Here is an 18,752-nt window from a genome sequence, read left to right on the forward strand (position 1 = left end):
AGATTGCTAGGTCTGAGGTTCTTAGAATAATTGGCAGTCTTGGCCCCTGAGGATAACATGGGTTCATGGTGTCTTTGTTTTAGGTACTGTGAGGAGATCCCTGTAGAAGAGAATGAAGTGAATGACAGCTCATCCAAAAGCAGCATAGAGACCAAGCCGGATGCTAGTCCACAGCTGCCCAAGAAATCGATCACCAACAGCACACTGACATCCACAGGGAGCAGCGAAGCCCCCGTCTCGGTATGGGCAGTGAGCCCCTTGCTTCCCCTCCCTACTTAGTGGACAGCGTGTCCTAGCTTAGTTAGTGCTATGGGACCCTAACCCGTGGAGTGGATAAAGGGGAGATTGGTTACATGTAGTCAGTTTGTACAGTGAGGCGTCATGGAACAGATTGGCTCGCTCCATTCTCTAATGATAATAGTCGCAGGATCCAGGGCTGGGTTCTCAGTGTCTCGGATAATGGTTTAGTTTGTCTTCTGAGCAGATGAAATCCATTCAAGTCCACTGTGAAAGTTTTGTTCTTGGTGGACTGGTCCAGGTCAGCCCATCTGGTGGAGAGCTATTTGGGGTCTTGTTTTCACTGCCTTGATCTGAAGGCAAAGTCGTACATTAATATAGGACTATAGAACTGTTATCTGTTTATTCATCCATTCAATCAATAATAGTTTTGAGTTCCTAGTGTATATGTTCTGGTTTATTCTCCCACTGTGCTAGACTTTGTGAAAGACATAAAAATGTGTAAGAAGGATCTCTGTCCTCTGGGACCTGGTTACAGAGGGGACAGAAACTTGATGAAGGAAGACTGTCTGGGTGTGAGCTGGCCAGTAGAAGAATAGGTAGGGTTCCTCAGGGAAGGATTCCCAGAAAAGAGAGCCTTGTGTTCCAGTGGCTTAGAGATCAGACCACCTGGCCTTAGAATGAAAACATCGTTCATTTTATGACCAGTCTCCATTTTCTGTCTCTGAAGTTATCTTTAAAAATGTAAAGAATTGTACCTATTCCTTTTCAGGGCTAATGGGAAAATGGATTGAAAAATGCACAGGAGGCCTTTTGAGCCTTGTAGAAAACAAGGTACTAATGCTAGTGCAAGGCACGCGAACATTATTATACCATGGTAGAGCTGTGGCTCCAGGGATGAACCTGTGACTGAAGGAGATAACTCTGCCAACTTGTGGGGTTTTGTGTGCTATTTAATGGCAAATAAGAGAAGGGCAGAACCTTGTACTGTGTTCTCTCATCTTTCACAGCAGGGTTGGGGTAAACCCCCAGAGCAGGACTCCAGGCCAGCTCCTGTTGTAAGTGTGAGGGCACCCAATGCCAGGTTCCTAACTTCCTCTGTCTCCACCCTAGTTTGATGGCCTGCCTCTGGAGGAGGAGGTGCTGGAGGGCGATGGGTCCCTAGAAAAGGAGCTCACCATTGACACCATCATTGGGGAGAAGATTGACATTATCGCTCCTGTGAACTCCCCTTCACTGGACTTCAATGACAATGAGGACATCCCCACCGAGCTCAGTGACTCTTCCGACACCCACGATGAAGGTGGGCATTTGAAAATGGGTGCAGAGTGGCCCTTCCTTTCTCTGTTTTGAAGGCTAAACGGATGTCCCTCTATGGAGACTGGAGTCAGTCTCTAGGTTCCTGGGGGAAGAGTGGGTGGGTAACAGCTTTTCTTTAAAAAGGTACATTTGTTATTAGCATCCTTTTTGAGAAACGCAACTTGCAGGAACTTCATTGTTCCATGTTTGTCTTTTTCTGCTCGACAGATAATACTTTGTTCGGCCATCCAGTCTTCTCACTAAATGTATCCCCTGTTGACACTGGCTGGCCTTGCAGCTCTGTCCCTCACAGAGATGCAAGGTAAGGCAATGTTTATATGCCACAAGGAAAGGGCCAGTCAGCTAGCTGCCACATGGAAATAATTAGATGTTAATAGAAACTTGCTTTAGTGACTCCAACATGGGGATTCTTAGACCAGGCCAGAAGAAAAGGTATTGCTGGGTCAGACAGACTCTGGAGACTGCCCTTCTCTCTAATATTTCTAAGTAGATAGCTTCCTACATCCCTCCTGCAGAGGTTTAGCTTCTAGGATCTCACTCGAGAACATGCTGCTTCTTACCTCCCAGAGTGAGAAGCCAAATTCTCAGTATTCATGAACTTGGTTGATGGTTTACCTTCATTGAATTGGCGGTAGGTTTTGATGTAGTGAATATAGGCAGACAGTGTTCACTTATCCATTTGTGGACAGTGTCTCCTGTGGGTCATCTGCAGTGGTTTTCTCACCTTCGGTTGCTTTCCCCGCTGACCCTGTAGGATGCTCTTGAGTTACTTTTTGCCCTCTTCAAGGTCACAGGGGTACCAGAAATGTCAGTATCCTGCTTGATATCATATACCAGCCCCTACAGGTGCAGTAGTCAGGGACTGGGGTGCCGAGGGCTTGGAACAAGCACAGGGGCTTTAAGAACTCACCTATACCCTCAGACACATTCTCCTATAGCAGATAGAAACTTCCAAAAATTAAAGGTTATTGAAACCATAGGGGGAATAGGCTGTTTTATGGAAGGGAGAGCAGAGCTTGTGTAGGTAGAGATCATGGCCCTGCAGACCAGACAAGCCTTAGAAGCTTTCATACAAATAGATTATTGCAGATTAATCAGCGTCCTATGAACACATCCATGCCATGGTTACAGTGCCATTTGTTGTCAATCGTGGTTAACTTACATAGACTCTATTTTTTTTTTTTTAAGATTTTATTGGGGAAGGAGAACAGGACTTTATTGGGGAACAGTGTGTACTTCCAGGACTTTATTTATTTATTTATTTTTCCAAGTCAAGTTATTGTCCTTTCAGTCTTAGTTGTAGAGGGTATAGCTCAGTTCTAGGTCCAGTTGCCGTTGCTAGTTGCAGGGGGCACAGCCCACCATCCCTTGCAGGATTCGAGGAATCGAACTGGCAACCTTGTGGTTGAGAGCCCACTGGCCCATGTGGGAATCGAACCGGCAGCCTTCGGAGTTAGGAGCACCGAGGTCTAACTGCCTGAGCCACCGGGCCAGCCCCTAGACTCTATTTTCTTATGTTCTTTTTTAAATTAAAGTTTATTGGGGTGACAGTTGTTAGTAAAGTTACATAAGTGTCAGGTGCACAATTCTATATCACATCATCTATAGATCACATTGTGTGTTCACCACCCAAAGTCAGTCCTTCCATCACCAGAGACATAGACTCTTAATAACTGATCCTCTTGGCTCCGGCAAGCCCAGGAGATAGTTATTTATTTAAATTTGAGTCTAAGATCAACTTAATTAGGGAGGCTTGGAAGGATAAAAGCAAATAGTCCATTCCCAGACTTTTTGTAAAGGATGAATGAATGAGTGGCATCTGGAGTAAATAGTGTACATGCCAGCGGAGGAAGGAAGCTGAAGGAAACAGGAGCCCGGGTGCCCAGCCCCCACTCCATGGCTTCCCATGGTGGCCGTCCCCACATTAGCCACACAGAGCTCTGGGGGATTTCCCCGTGGTTCCCTGTTCCTCACCTTCACTGTCTCCTTCCTCATATTGTCCATGCAGGGGAGGTCCAGGCCTTCTACGAGGACCTGAGTGGCCGGCAGTATGTGAATGAAGTATTCAACTTCAGTGTGGACAAGCTCTATGACCTCCTGTTCACCGATTCGCCCTTCCAGCGGGACTTCATGGAGCAGCGACGCTTCTCAGGTTCGTTCTTGCATGGGCTGGCGCCTCCTATCCCTTCCCCTCTACCGCCCTTCTTCCCTCTCTTTCCAAGTGCCCTTCTTTTCCAGGCCCCCTGATGGTCCCGGGAACCCCCTCTCTGGCCTTCCTCAGTGCCAGAGCTCCCTCGGGGCCCTGCGTGCTTCTCCTTCTCCCAACCCTGCAATGTAATACTTGCCCACTGTGTGCCAGGCGTTTGGTGCTGGGCCCCAAGGGTTCACAGTGACCAAGGCCTCACAGGACTCACTGTCTATAAAGAGTAGCAGCGACCACTTACTGGTAGGGACTTGCTATATGCCAAGCACATTACGTTGTCTCATGTACTCAGATCTGCTCTGTGTGTGTTGTGATCCCCACAAGGAAACTGCAATCACACTATTATTACTTGCCCAAGGTCATGCAGCTAAGAAGGGGCTAAGCCAGGATTGAAAACTAGTTCATCATTTACTCCTCTGTGCTCCTATCTCATTCCTTTGCCCCTGTTCTCTCACAGCAGGGGCTGTGGCTCTGGCCCTGAGCCAGAGGGCCAGAGCTGCTAAGCTTCTGAGTCTGTGAAAGAACATTTGGGCATCAGCGTACCCCACTGCCAGGAGAGAACATTCTGAGGGCATGAGGAGGTCATGCCTTAGAGGAGAGGACTTGTTCCCAAGGATCCCAGGCCCTCATCATAGTAACTCCAGTGTTGCCAGTGTCCCTGTAGGTGGCCCGAAGACCTCCTGCCCCGGTCCCAGGAACAATCAGCATTCTGGAGCCTTGTGTAGTATCTCGGCAGTGCCACAATGAGCCTCTTTCTGCTTTGACTCCCTCTCCTCCCACCCTTCTTCCCCAGCCCTCAGGCTCCCATTGGCTTCCTTTGGGGGGCTAGTCGGCATTCAGTAGCGTCAAGAGAAGTTCACATGGAGGGAAAATTCAGATGTGAGGAGGGCATGCATCTGTCCCTCCCTCATTCCAGGGCTCTTCTCTACCCTCAGATATCATCTTCCAACCATGGAAAAAGGAAGAGAATGGAAACCAGAGCCGAGTGATCCTTTACACCATCACCCTTACCAACCCTCTGGCTCCTAAAACTGCCACTGTCAGGGAGACACAGGTGAGGCGAGGGCAGAGGTAAATAAGAGAGGGCTGGGAAAGCCTCTGTTCTGTTGTGAAGGATTAAGGACAGATGTTAGGATGAAGTTTCTGAGTGCAGGTGTTGTTTGGCCCCGAAACAGCAGCATCTCACATGCTTAGATGCTGCCATTTCCAGTGGTCCTGGGTCCTCCATTCAGAAGTAGGGAGATTGGGAAAGGAGGTGCTTTTCCCACCTTGTTTTCCTTGAGTCGTGTCCAGTGGACCTTTCCTCCCACAGACCATGTACAAGGCGAGCCAGGAGAGTGAGTGTTATGTGATAGATGCCGAAGTCCTCACCCACGACGTGCCGTACCATGACTACTTCTACACCATCAACCGCTACACACTCACGCGAGTGGCCCGGAACAAGAGCCGGCTCAGGTGCAGTGTCTCACGGCCCCAGTGGGCTCAGAGGAAGTTTCTGGAAGGAAGTTCATGAGAGTCCTTACATTAGGCAATATTCATTTGCTCCTGAGGAGGGAGGGGAGGTTGGGAATATTGGTCTGCTGACTCATTCTTTGTTCTACCTTCTTTCTGAAGTCTCTAAGACCCTACCCCCACCTCCCTATCCTGACAGTTATTCTCTCCATCATGTGTTCGCTTTACTGCTCTGCATGTCTCTTCACTAAAACTTTTATAACTACTGCTGTTTATCATTTGTCCATAGTTTATAAAGTACTATATTTAAAGTGCATTCCTTAGAATGACCCAAGAAGGTGGATTTATCCTCATTTTTCAGATAAGAAGCTGAAGGTCATATAAGTTAAGTAACTTTGCCAAGAGTCATATCCCCAGTAAGTGCTGAAACCCAGGTCTAAAACTGCAAACCTGTGCTCATTCCACCACCCTGTGTGTACTGTGATTTACCTCTTATCTTCCTGTTAGACCGTGAGCTCCTGGCGCGCAGGAACCCCAGTCCAATAACCACTTTATTCCCAGCACTCAGCACAGGGCCTGCACATATCAGAGTCCAGAAAATGCTGATAGAATGCTGTTTGTGCAGAGTCCTGTCCTGTGATGTGCATTCAAGGAGGGAAGAAATTTAGACCCTGACATTTTAAGAAGTTTGTAGTCTGATTGAAAAGTAAAGACACCCACAGACACCCACCCATTTAAATATAATTGGTTTGAATACCTATATCTTAAACCAAGTTCTTTTGGTTGTTTAGAGCAGAAATTCACTCATATAGTTCAAATAAAATAGGTATTTAGTGAAAGGCTCCAGAGAAATCTCTCAGGAATCAGGAAGATATGAATACCCACACCTCAAAAAAGGCCTATATCTTTCTCATCTTCTTAAAAGAATTTTTGTGTTGTTGTTTCTGTGCAGCTTTCTGAGCATCTATTCCTCTCTCCTTCTTCCTTTATCTCCCTCCCTTCTCCCTTTGCCCTCCTGTCTCCCCTCACCTTACCCCCACAGTGGCTAGGTTTTTCATTTCCAGCTTCCTTGGAGGAGCTTCTGATCAGATGTCCTTGCTGTCCAGTTCACACAGAGGCTTGTTGATCACAGATAGACCTTTACAAAGGGTGCCCACGCTCAATTCAGTAAATAGTTGTTTGGGGGGATGGTGGTGGTGAGGTGGCTCCAAGCAGAGGCAGGCTCACCTCAGCCCATGGGTGGAGCTAGTGTCCCTGCGGAAAGAGGTGAGGGCAGGGCAGGCAGACCTAAACATGGGAAACATAAACTGAAAGAATATACTGACATACAAAAATGAACCTAAGGAGAGGCAAAGAGCAGAAATGCTGTGTAGGAGACGAAGGAGCTGATGGGCAGCAGAGAGACTTGTGACTGGGAGAAAGGATTCTTAGAACAAAGCAAGACCTGGTGCGGTCTTCGGTAGAGTGAAGAGGCAGGAGCCAGACCCAGTAGCAGATGATACTCCTAAAGGTGGAAATGATGAAACCATAGAGCCTGACTTGGACTTAAAAGTCTCTACAGAAGGAAAGAAGGGCCCCCATGGCAGGCTGGCAGGCTGCTTGGTACCACCAGGAGCCCCCAAGTAGGAGGCAGCATGGTGTCATGAAATCATTCTGGGCTTGGAGTCAGAGCCCTTGTCAGCTTTTGGGCTGCTTAAATATTCTACAATCAGTTCTCACTTATAAAAATAAGGATAAATCCACTAGCTCCACTGACCTCACAGGGTGGCCATATGGATGTGAAAGGACTCCTTACCTTGTGAAGTGCAGCACAAATATGACGCTGCTCTGGACTTAAGCCTGAATTTCCCCTTTCCCAGCAGAGGAGGGTCTGCCAAGGAAATAGCTGATCTTGTTTGTGGCTTTATCCGCAGGGTCTCCACAGAGCTGCGCTATCGAAAACAGCCCTGGGGGTTAGTGAAAACTTTTATCGAGAAGAACTTCTGGAGTGGGCTAGAGGACTACTTCCGCCATTTAGGTGAGTGCTACAAACATTGATGCTGGTTGAACCATAGAACTTCATGAATTGTGCAGCTGTCACCATTCAGGGGAGTGGGGAATATGGAGAATGGGGAGAGAGATTGAGACAGTGAAGGGGTTTCATAGGGTCCCTAAGTCTGCCCCAGAAATGGATACAAAATTTGTCATGTGTGTGAACATGTGCATTTTTTCGGAGACTATACCTGTAACTTTTATGAGATCATTAAGGGATCCATGACCCCACCCCCCTCAAAAAAAATGAACCTCAGATCTAGTCTCACTGGTGATAATTCTGTTATGGAAAGGAAATAGCCTATCAATGCATCTATTAGGAAATATGATGTGCCCTAAATTGTATACATGAGGCTGCAGATGTCAGTAACCTATGTCTCTACCCGATGCTGAACAACCCAGAAAAGGGGTTTGGGCCGGGCTGGGTCCCTAAAGTACTATGCTTGAGGCTCATGGGCATCCCTGACAGACCCCTGCCCTCCCCATTAACATCCCAGAGTTTAGTATGGAAAATGCTTCCCTTAGCAAGGATTCAGCTAGGAGTAGACAGAGTTGCTTCTGGAGGCCAATGTGTTGAGTTGGAGGTATGGGCAGACAGCCTCTGCTGTGGCCTTTTTGTCTCTGACAGAGAGCGAGCTGACCAAAACGGAGAGCACCTACCTGGCTGAGATGCACAGACAGTCTCCCAAAGAGAAGGCCAGCAAGCCCCCAACGGTACGGAGGAGGAAGCGTCCCCATGCCCACCTGCGGGTGCCTCACCTGGAAGAAGTGATGAGCCCTGTCACCACACCCACTGATGAAGATGTGGGCCACAGGATCAAGCACGTGGCAGGTGTGTGCCAGGTGGGGACGGGTGGTGTGGCTCAGGGCTTTGGGCTGGGCCACGTGCCTGTGCCTAGGCACACTCTTGCACATTCATTTTGTACCTTGGTTATAGACTGTATATCATTTGCACGAAACTCATTAAGTCTAAGGCTCCAGATGCTCTTTCTGTTTCCATTTGCCCTTTAAATTCCTCGGCCTCTGCTGAACCCATATGTGTGCTTGGCTGAATGAAAATCCCTCTGGGTTTATGCCTTCATGCTGCCTACGCTCCATATCTACCTGAATAGGCTCAAGTGTGCAGCTTCCAAGTTCTTGGGAAATGCACCAGGGAGAAGCTCAGACCCCATAGATCACCTCAAAACACAAAGATCAGGGAGTCCAATGCAGCCCCCCTGACTAGGCCCCCGTGGACCCACAAAGGACCTGCCCTACCAGGCAGTAGACTCCCTTGAGTATGTCTCCTCTTCCCATCCAGCCATTCATCACCTCATGCCTTTACTCAGTCATGGAAACCTGACGCTGTAAGAGGCCTGAGGAACTAACCAATCCAGTGTTTTTCAGACTGTGCTCTGCACATACCTGGGCATTCATCAGAGCTGGATGGGGACAGGAGCGGAGGCAGAAGCAGGGCAGGAGAGTGCCAGCCTTCCGTGTCCCTCCCCCCAGCTTCTGCTAGAGCACTCCCACAGCATAGGTTTTACATATGGGATTTCTGACTAACATTGGATTTGAATGAGCTGACACAGGTGATATGACTTGCTCAGTATCATGGAGCTGGTGTGGATAAAGCCCGAGCTGAAAGCTGTGTCTAGTCCTAGCACAGTGCTGTTGCCCCTTCCACAGCTGCAGATCACTTTGTCCTGCATCACTATGTCCTGGCTACATAGGTCTGTTGATTTTCTCATTTGTTCAGTGACTTTAATAACCACCTACCTGACCCAACCCATGACCTTACCCTTGAGGAACTTACCTTCTACTTTTGGAAGGCAGGGTATATCTATCACATTGTTGTCCTGACAGCATCATGGACAGTTTTCTGTCATTCCCTGAAGTTCTGTGCATGACCAGTGTCACATCAGCATTCGGTGGACTTGTGGGCCGTGATGGTAACAGCCTCTTTATTTTCCCTGCAGGTTCCACGCAGACACGGCACATCCCTGAGGACACCGCCAACGGTTTCCACCTGCAGAGCGTGTCCAAGCTGCTGCTGGTTATCAGCTGTGTGTAAGGGATTCCAGGCTGTCCTCCCCACCTCTGCCCCGCTGCCTTCCCTTTCCTGCCTGCTGCCTCCTTCCCAGTCTCTTCAGGTGTATGAGTGCCCTTATTGTCCTGCTTTTGTTCTTTGTCTGCTAGTCTTCTCTCTTCAGATCAGTTGCTCTGTCTGTCATTCTTTGCCTCTTTGCTTCTTTTTCTCTGTTTTATTTAGCATTTGCTGTATGCTAGGCCTCCTGGATTCAGAAGAGAATGCCGCATACAGCATCCATGCCCTTCAGGAACTCAATTTCAAGTGGGTAAGACAGATAGGAAACTCAAAATTACTACACCATTGGATAAATGCTAACATAGAGATGGTACAGAGCATTCTAGGAGCCCATTCATTTGTTTGTGAGCGATGTTCCGGGTTTCTGCTCCATGCCAGGCATTAGGACTGTGCCCTCATGGAACCCACACTTTGGCAGGGTAACCAGGTAAAATCAATGACTACAGGAAAAGTATATGCTTATTTTGTTGTAAACAATTTATAATAACTACCACAATGCTATAAAACTGAACGCGCAGTAATTTGCACAGGAAGATGTTGGGCTAAGGAAAAAGTTGGTTGAAAGCAATGAAGGCATAAGACAGGAGAACACAGCTATCTGATGTCTGAGGACACAGCCCCTGCTGAGGACTTTCATAAACCATTTTGAGCAGAGAGCAGCTAGGACCATAAGTGTAGACAGCTCTTCCACTTGGTTCAGCTCACCGCCTCATGCCCAGCCCTTCTTGGATGGGAGTGTGCTGTGAGAATGTGGGGGTACAGGTGGGTGGGGGGCACAGGAACTACTGGCTGTTCACCAGGCCCTAGACTATCTCTAGTTCAGTCTTGCTTCTGTAACCCTCCCGCCCACCACCAGCCCAGAGCTTCACTAAAGCATTTTCAGAGGCAGAAGCAACAGCACAGCCCTATCCTCAGGAAACACTGAACTGAGCCCTGGAGTGACATGGTTGGATTTACATTTGAAAACAAAATCACTCTTTCTGGCGGCAGGGAGATCAGTCGGAGTAGACTGCAGTGATGAAAACAGGAGGAGCTCACAGACTGAGGTGAGGAACTGGGCCTGAGAGACTTGTGACCTCTGGTTACATAGTGAAGGAAGATGACTTACTGAGTCCCCTGTTCATAGATGATGGTGTCATTAACGGAAATCTGGAACTTAGCAGAAAGTTGTCAGAGAAGATGCTGTGAGTTCCCAATGTCTCTGAGTTACCATAGGTTATCCAAGGGAAGGTGATGGGTAGATATGTGTTGATGTGGACCTGAGGCTCAGGAGAAAAGTTTAGGCTGCAGCTGCTGATTTAATTATTAGTAGCATTAAAGCTGTGGGTATGAATGAGATCACCAGAAGAGAGAGCGAGTGTGAGAAAGAAAATGGGGCTGAGGACAAACCCCAAGTCCCATGAGGAAGGCTCTCTTATTAATCTTAATTAAATATGCAACAAAAAAGTAGATGTAAAATTCTTCTGAATATGGCATGAGAAGCAAAGATTTTTTTTTACAACATTAAATACAAAAACCAGTAAAATTCACATTTAGCATCGTCACTTTAAAGTTATGTGTGCTGTTGTTAAAACTAAATCTCTGATGTTGGGTTTGGTAATATAAAAGTAACTATGGGTTAGCTCTGTGTTTAACCTCTTTCTGCATTTTGACATGAAGTACAGAGGGCCTGCTCACCTGAGTAAATTGTAGAGCGTGGTGTTAACTAAATTTGGGGCTTCATTAGTTTAGGATAATCAAGCCTTGTCAGTCAACACTAGTGGGTCCAGGCGGGGGGTCTGCTGATGGTGTGCGTGTGGGTGGCTCTGGCAGGCCCGAGCCACCATTCGCCTGCCCATGAGCACCCAGCCCTCCGCCTGTTTTCTCTCTTTAGACCACTGCCAGGCCTCCACTCAAAAAGCATGAAGAGGTTGCTTGACCTTCACTGAGCACAGACAGGGTAATAACACAAAGCCAGACACAGGTGCTAAGATTGTGTGCAGCTCACACTAAAGAGATGGGTAGTCAGATGATCCAGTGTGTGCTGAGAATTACAGGAGGATCATTGAAACCCAACACAAAATTTAGAAATTCTTGTGGAGAACACAGCCGAGTGGCCTCAGGAATTTCCAGGTGCCAATTGGAAGCACAAGTGAGATTTTCTCTGTTGGTCTTTTTCCATCTATTTGTTTTCTCTTCCCATTTTGTCATCTTTTTTCTTATGTGTGTCTGTACCTCCTCCTGTAATGAAAACAGTCCTCATCGTGGAGGGCCTCCTGTGCGTAGGGTGCTTTACGTGTGTCCCTTTGCTCCATGTAACAGCCCCAAGCGTCATTGTCCTGTTGAGCAAGTGTGTTTCGGAGAAGCCAGGATTTATTTGTGGCCAGTTCTGGATCCTCTCTTTACCGGACTCTTCTTCATGTCTTCATCTGGTGACCTGTCATAAAATTATCTTTAGGCTGCCACTGCAGCCAAGAGGAGAAGGGAATTTTCTGTCTCTTGGTGACTCTCCATTCCCCGCTGGGTGCTCTGGCCTCTGGATTGTCCTTGCCACCTCCTTGTCTCCCACCAAGTCTGGCTCCTCTGGTGGAAACCCCAGCCCGTCCTTGTGACTCCCATGGCCTGTGGCAGGTAGGAGGCAGAGCCCACAGCTTTAGAACAATTCTGCCAACATCTGGACAGCACACCAGGGGCACAGCTGGGAATCCCACTGAGTTCCTCATGCAGTGTCACCTTTCAGTTGTGTCCTAAAGTTGTGGAGGTGGAGTCATCTTACCTTGATTTATCACCCTTGACACCCTAAAAGTCGGCTCACAATTGCTTTCTCTTGCTCCTGTCTTGCTAGTCCTCCTCTGTTGTGTCTCTGCTGCTAGTATTTCTTTCTCATAGAGTCTCTCTCTCTGGCTCAATTGAAGTGCAGCTTCCCCGTCCCCACACACGTCTGTTTCTAACCTCTGCCTCCTCCCCATTTTCTTTCCTGCTCCCATTAGGATCTGTTTCAGGTACTGGTTCTGTGATTGCTCCTTTTACCCTCTCATCTCTTTTCCTCTCCATCTTACCTCTCTTCCCCCCAGGCACCCAGCCTCTGGGTGACTTGTGTGTGTCTCTCTTTCCCAATGCCTTCACCCCACACACCTCTCCATAGCTTTCGTGTTATGTTCTGGCCCCGCCAGATTAGAGTGCTTCTCTCTCTCTCCCCCCCTTGCGGCATCCCTCCGCTCACTTACTCACTCATGGCCATGCCTCAGGCGACCCACTGGTCCAGGACAGCCGCCTGTGGGGTGGGAGTGTTCCTAGCTCATAGAGGGCCATGCTTTCTCCGGTCACCTCTCACTGCTCTTGTTTGTCCCTTGTCTCCTTCCTAGTCTGGTGCTTCTGGTCCTCCTGAATGTGATGCTCTTCTACAAACTCTGGATGCTGGAATACACCACACAGACCCTCACTGCCTGGCAGGGTCTAAGGCTCCAAGAAAGGTAATCCTGGCCTCTTCCCCTTGCCACCACCTCTCCCCCACACAGCACCATGCCCTGCCTCCTGCCTCCCAGTCTCCTTGGGAACTGCCCGACTGCGCTTGGCCAAGGAATGACTCTCTGGGGTGGAGGAGTCCATCAGCAAGCTCTGAAAACTGTCCATATAGTTTTAGTCAACTTCTGATTTGGGTCACAGGGGCACCAGGGGCAGTGAGCAGAGGACAAAGCACTCTGATGTGACTCTCTGTCCTTTAGGGGTCTGGGAGCACAGAACAGTCCACTGAGCATAACTCCAGCTGCTGGGGTACCCCTTCTTCCACCTCACAGGTTACCCCAGTCTCAGACAGAATGGGCCCAGCTATTAGAGTCCCAACAAAAGTACCACGATACTGAGCTCCAAAAATGGAGGGAGATCATCAAATCCTCGGTGATGCTTCTTGACCAGGTGAGATGCCCCCACCTTCTCTCTTTGCCCTAGTCTTCTGGAGATGGAACTCCTTCCCTGTGTTCTGAGAAAAATCACTGTCTCCATCACTATCGCTGGACCTCATCATCCCATTCATTCTTGTCCTAAGCCATCCATTGTTCGCATTTTAAAGCCATCCTTGAGGGAGCTTTTGGAAACACAGGTCTATTCCCCCAAATAATAAAATAACACACTGGATTTGTAGCAGGAAAACTGTAGGTTAGATGGAAAGAGAACTTTTTTGAGGGGGTGGGTAACCCATAGCCATCTGACAGACATTTGAAGAGATAACCCCCTTTTTACAGAGAATTGTCTTCCCAGCAGGCATGTCCCTAATTCTTTTTGATATAAGCCTTCCCCTCCCCCGCTTTCAAAACATTCACACAAACTCACAACCTCCAATATGGTGCTCTTCTCCAGAGGTTGCACTGACAGTCTGGGGAGATGGCTGTATTATGTCTTTTTTTCATAATATCTTCTTCCTAGTGGAATTGCCTGTATTCCTTCTAAAAATTAGATGCATCTATTTAAGAAAATTGTCCTGGGGCAAAATCAATAATTAGCTTAGTTTTATCAGGGAGAGAGCTTCTTTCTTCCCCTGGAAGAATTTAATATCTATGAAAATCTCCCACGTGGTTGCCAAGATAGTGGAACCTCCCTTTGCTATGCAAGAAGAGTCAGAAAGATAGGAGACTGAGGATTTGTTCTGTTACATTAACATTACTGTTCCTAAGGGGTTGCTTTCTAACGTTTTGTGGTCAATAAGACCTGAGATAGAGCCCTAGCCTTGCCACTAACCAGTTTTATAGCCTCAAACAAAGGACTTAGTAGTAGTGATCTTCAGCTTCCTCACTTATAAAATGGGAATTATGATCATTGTTTCATGAAATTGCCATCAGCATTTGATGGCACTTGGGAGGCACTCAGTAATATGAAATTTTATTTCCCCTTCGTAATTTGGTCTTAGCTCTAAATTAAGGAGAGAATGTTTCAGTGATGCTATCAGGATCCAGTATAATGTGTTTAGCTTTGGAGCTACGTTTAAGGAGGGCTATTTTTAACCAAAAGAGGGTAAACAGCATAGTGAGGAGTTTGTAATCCCTGTCACATGAAGAAGGGTTGATAGCATTGAAGATATGCTCAGGAGAAGGGAAGACTAGGATGAGGAAGACAGGATAGTCTCCAGACATTGGAGTCCAACAGGATAGACTGCTTGTAAAATTCCAGAGGACTGAACGAGGGTTAGAAGTTATAGGGAATTAGAATTTTCAGTCATCAAATAAAACCAAATTACTTATGGTTAGAGCTACCCAGTAATAGAATGGCTGCTCCGAAGGACTGAGATCCCGTCCCTGAAAGTACTCAAGGGGTGACGAGACGATGTTGGATGAGGAACTTGTGGGTTAAATGGGAGGGCAGCTGGACTGGATGACCCGTTCCCTTCCAACTCGAGAATTCGATTTCAGGGTGAGTCCCCTTAAGTTGGAGCTTGGGGCTGTCAGATTTATAGCATGGTGGTGGGCTCTACAAGTGTTAAGATAGGTGTTTCGTTTCATTCCTTTTAAAAATAACTTACGATAGAGCAGTAATGGGCCTCTCATCCTGATTGAACAGAGGATATAGAAGAACCACAGAAGAAAGTAACCCATTCGGCAGAGAAACCAGAGGCTCTCAAAATCTATAACAGTTTACCCATGAAATGTTAACTCTATTGTATAATAATGAAGCAGCTAACTGAGAGTCAATATTTAAGTGTGTTGTGGGAGTACGGGCCATTTTAGGATTCTACCACTGGAATTGCCCCATTTAGACTCTATCCCATGACCTAACAATGTTAATGTATTCGTTTCTTAAAGTTGGTTAAGAACTCAGTTAAGGTTAAGTTAAGTCAGTGACATAGATACAACTAGAAGCCTCCTCAGCTCTGCCTGGTACCCAGGTGGGAGGATAAGACACATTGCAGTCCCAAGACATGAAACAATGCAATTAAAGATGACTGCAGCCTAGGGTCTTAGTGAGTGTTGTATGAGAGGCCGGAGAAGGTTTGGATTTGTTCTGCGCCTTAACAGATGGGTGAGATTGGAATAGGCGAGAGAAAAGAGTTCCAGGCTAGGGGAACACTGGTAAAATGTACATAGACAGCAGTGCAGTACAGTCAGGATCAGGGGGAAACCAAACGGAATGAGAAGACCAAGTAAGTGGCAGTGTAATGCGGCTCCTTAGAGCAACTGAGTGCTTTGAGAAAATTCTTGATTCAATGATACGAGGGCCACAAATCTTTAAGATCCAGCGAACCGTACCCTAGGGATCCCCAGTGCTAGACTGGCTGTCCCCTTTCTGCCTTAGACTGTGTCCCTTGAGAGTCACTCTTGTTTCAGGAGCCAACTCTCCCTGGCATGGCAGGGGCCCTGCCGTAGGCAGGCATGGCAGGTGCTGCTACATGGAGAAACCCACTGAGGGCACAAACCGGGCTGGGGTGGGGTCCCCTGTCTTACAGATGAAGGACTCACTCATCAATCTTCAGAATGGCATCAGGTCCCGTGACTACACATCAGAAAATGAAGAGAAGAGGAACCGCTATCATTGACGAGGCAGGAACAGGGGTCGCTGCAAGAGGCCTGTGCAATACATGTACATAGACCATATAAATATATATATATACATATATATACATATATATGTATATATACATAAACATATATATACAGAATATAAATGTATATATATATACATATATATACATATATATGTATATATATAATATACAGATTTTAAAAAGAGATAATGCCTACGTACCAGGGACAAGGAGCAGACTGCCTCCTGTGCTGGCCGGTGGAGGGGCAGAGGAGGGCAGGGACCACCTCTCAGCACGACCTCCCCTGATCCTCCTCCTCCCCATCCTCTAGTCCCCACCCCTTCCCTCGCTGGCCATTCTTGGCTCTGAGAAGGGAAATGTTGTTGAGCCAAAATTATGCCTGTGAAGACCCTGGTGTCTTGAAAAGAAGTCTCAAGGGGGCATTGCTTAAGGTGCTTCATTCTTTAATCCCCATTTGATTTGTTTCCAAAATAAAAGAAAATCTTTTCTTCCCTACCCCACACCCCCCAGGTGTTCTCTTGGGAACAAGGAAGCATCAAGGGCAGGAGCCCAATCTAAATTCTACTGTATCAGGCCAGCCCTTTATATGGACCGTAGGTCAAGAGGCAGGTGGAGAGGACTGCTGGAAAGCCAGTGAGGCTGCTCTTGCGGGTTTGGGCTTTGTAGCTGCAGGCTCCTAAGGACTTGTGTTCTGGAGGTATTCTCCTCCATCACCCCCTGCACCTTCCTCTAACCTATGTAAGGTGGGAATTTTTTACTTTCCCACCCTCTCTTCTCTCTGGTATTCTCCCAGGCTGGATCTGGGTGAAGTGTCACTTTTTAGTGCCTAAAGCCCTGTTTTTTCTCTGTGCCCTAAGAGCACATCGTTTATTAGCCAGGGTGGAGCATTTTCGATCTTGTTAAACCTCTTCTAATGGTTATAAATATGTCCAGTCTGTGGCTCTTAATTCCTTCAGTTGAGCTGTCAGTTTGGTTTCCAGGATGAATCAGGGTGTTAGAGGACCTCCGGGGTTTGAGAGAGTGAATATCCCAGCAATGTGGGATTGTAGGCGCTAACCCCAGAATGCTGTGTGAGTTGTGAGCACCAATATCCAAGCACTCATTTGGCTGTCAGCATCATTTACTCTCAGTGAAGAACCAACTTTAGTCAAGGGACGTAACTGTCTGAGACACTTTGCACATGGAAGAAGACCCAAGCCCTTGGAGGAAAAGGATTTAGCAAAGGGGACTGCATCTGGGCATGAAAAAGCCAGATGGAGTCTGCCCCATGGGGGCTATTCCAAATCCTGTTTCTTGGACACGGGATGGGAAGCTGGGGCAGAGGGAGCAAAGCCTTCTCTACTTCCTGACCCCAGAGAGGTATGAGATCACTAAGGAATAGAAGACTTTAGGTTAGGAAAGTGAATCATCTAGGACCTTTTCTGGGTTGGCTCCCTAGGACCCATGCATTTATCTTACTTCGTGGGACCCTTCTGGGCACACTTACCACCCTTCCTACACTGGCTACTATTTCTCCATCTAATAACTGAAGGAATCCTGCCATCCCCAGCTAGAGCTTGCAGAGATCCTTGAGCAGGATACCAGTTTGGCAAGGAGAGTGCTTCCAGATCTCTTGTTCGTCTGGTGAGCCTTTTCATGCAAGGGGCAGGAGGAAGAGATTTAATCGCTGATCTAGCCCAAGAGAAGAGCAATTTGTATTCTTCTCTTAGAATAGTCTGAACATCCCACTTTGGCAATGGAAAGTTTTTGACTTTTCAGTCTATCTGAGAATCTAGCCTTTGTACTTGCCCGGCTGGCAGGATGAGAGGACAGAAAGATACATGCCTCGGCCGTCCCCCAGCTGAGTAGCATGAGGAGGCTTCATGGGATCAGCTAGGATTATATTCCTCTTCTAGGAAAGGAGTTGAATGTAATCTTTGTGAAAGGTGTGTATGCCCACAGCCCAGTGAGTCACTACGCACTCTTGTCCAGGACTTTGAATGGGAGACCCTTGTGAGGGTCAAGGCTCGTGGGCTCTAAGCCAAAGGAAGAACAGTGCAGACTGCTAGAAATTTCCTTGTTGGAAAAGCCAGAAGTCAAAATTATCCCCAGAAGGTTTTGAAAGCAAAAATGGTAAATTCTCTAATTTATCCCATACATATTTATTTATTTTAATTATGCAGTTATTAAAGGTCCCATGTTGGGACCTTTGGGGATGACTTAAGCGTTCTTTGCTGGGAGTAAAGTGATACAAGTAGACCTGGCTAAATAGTTGTTCTGCCTCTGTTTTACCTCTCAGGCCCATTCCAGGGAGGAATAGGTGACAGGGAAGGAAGTACTTAGTTTGTCTAAGGAACCCTCATGATTTCTGGGTATTTGAACCCAGGAGACAATGTGTTCATTGCCTCATTTCTAGGGATCGGGGAACTCTTATGGATGTTCTCTATTCTAATATTTTTTTTAAATTTTCAAACCAGAAGAAAACCAACAACTCTATTCACTCCCCAAAAAAAACCTTTCCTCCCTTATTCAGTCAAAGAGAAGGGCACTCGCACTCGCAGATAAGTCTGGGAATGAAACACATAAAGAACCTCATGGCCAGTAGCCTGGCTGGTAGCAGTCTGCAAGGGTGCATCAAAACTATCACCTCTTACATTATTTCTTCCAGCCAGTGCTGTTTTATGTTTTTGCTCATCTAAGAACTCGGGTCACATAGGAGTCTTTCTGTGAGAATTCATGTGGTAAAAAATTTGAGAGCTTGTACTCAATTTCAAAGATTTTGCAAAGTTTCTAACCAGCTGAAGAACAGTTATAGGGTCTACACTTCCACTCCAGCTTATTATGGAGGAATTAACAATATTGGCCTTGGAGAAGCCAGTCCTATCTGCACCTCTCCCGTTTCCCCCATCCACCTCCCTGGGACAGGGGAAAAC

General features: G+C 47.1%; 1 protein-coding gene across 24 annotated transcripts in view; it reads left to right on the forward strand.

The window, feature by feature from the left end:
- The window catches only part of GRAMD1B (GRAM domain containing 1B), a 236,009-nt gene that overhangs the window by 215,077 nt on the left and 2,180 nt on the right, over positions 1-18,752 (forward strand). For 18 of the 24 annotated variants that reach the window (XM_074321146.1, XM_074321148.1, XM_074321152.1 and 15 more), the window contains 11 exons: positions 84-240; positions 1,351-1,540; positions 3,566-3,709; positions 4,696-4,814; positions 5,073-5,215; positions 7,126-7,229; positions 7,872-8,075; positions 9,202-9,292; positions 12,674-12,781; positions 13,034-13,223; positions 15,742-15,875. In XM_074321146.1, coding sequence (XP_074177247.1) covers positions 84-240; positions 1,351-1,540; positions 3,566-3,709; positions 4,696-4,814; positions 5,073-5,215; positions 7,126-7,229; positions 7,872-8,075; positions 9,202-9,292; positions 12,674-12,781; positions 13,034-13,223; positions 15,742-15,831 — 1,540 coding nt within the window. In that variant the 3' untranslated portion in view covers positions 15,832-15,875. The remainder of the gene's footprint in view (positions 1-83; positions 241-1,350; positions 1,541-3,565; positions 3,710-4,695; positions 4,815-5,072; positions 5,216-7,125; positions 7,230-7,871; positions 8,076-9,201; positions 9,293-12,673; positions 12,782-13,033; positions 13,224-15,741; positions 15,876-18,752) is intronic. The other 6 variants (XM_074321154.1, XM_074321155.1, XM_074321151.1 and 3 more) reach the window with 2 other exon arrangements.

The sequence above is a fragment of the Rhinolophus sinicus genome, linkage group LG16, assembly GCF_036562045.2.
Source record: "Rhinolophus sinicus isolate RSC01 linkage group LG16, ASM3656204v1, whole genome shotgun sequence".
Lineage (NCBI taxonomy): Eukaryota > Metazoa > Chordata > Mammalia > Chiroptera > Rhinolophidae > Rhinolophus > Rhinolophus sinicus.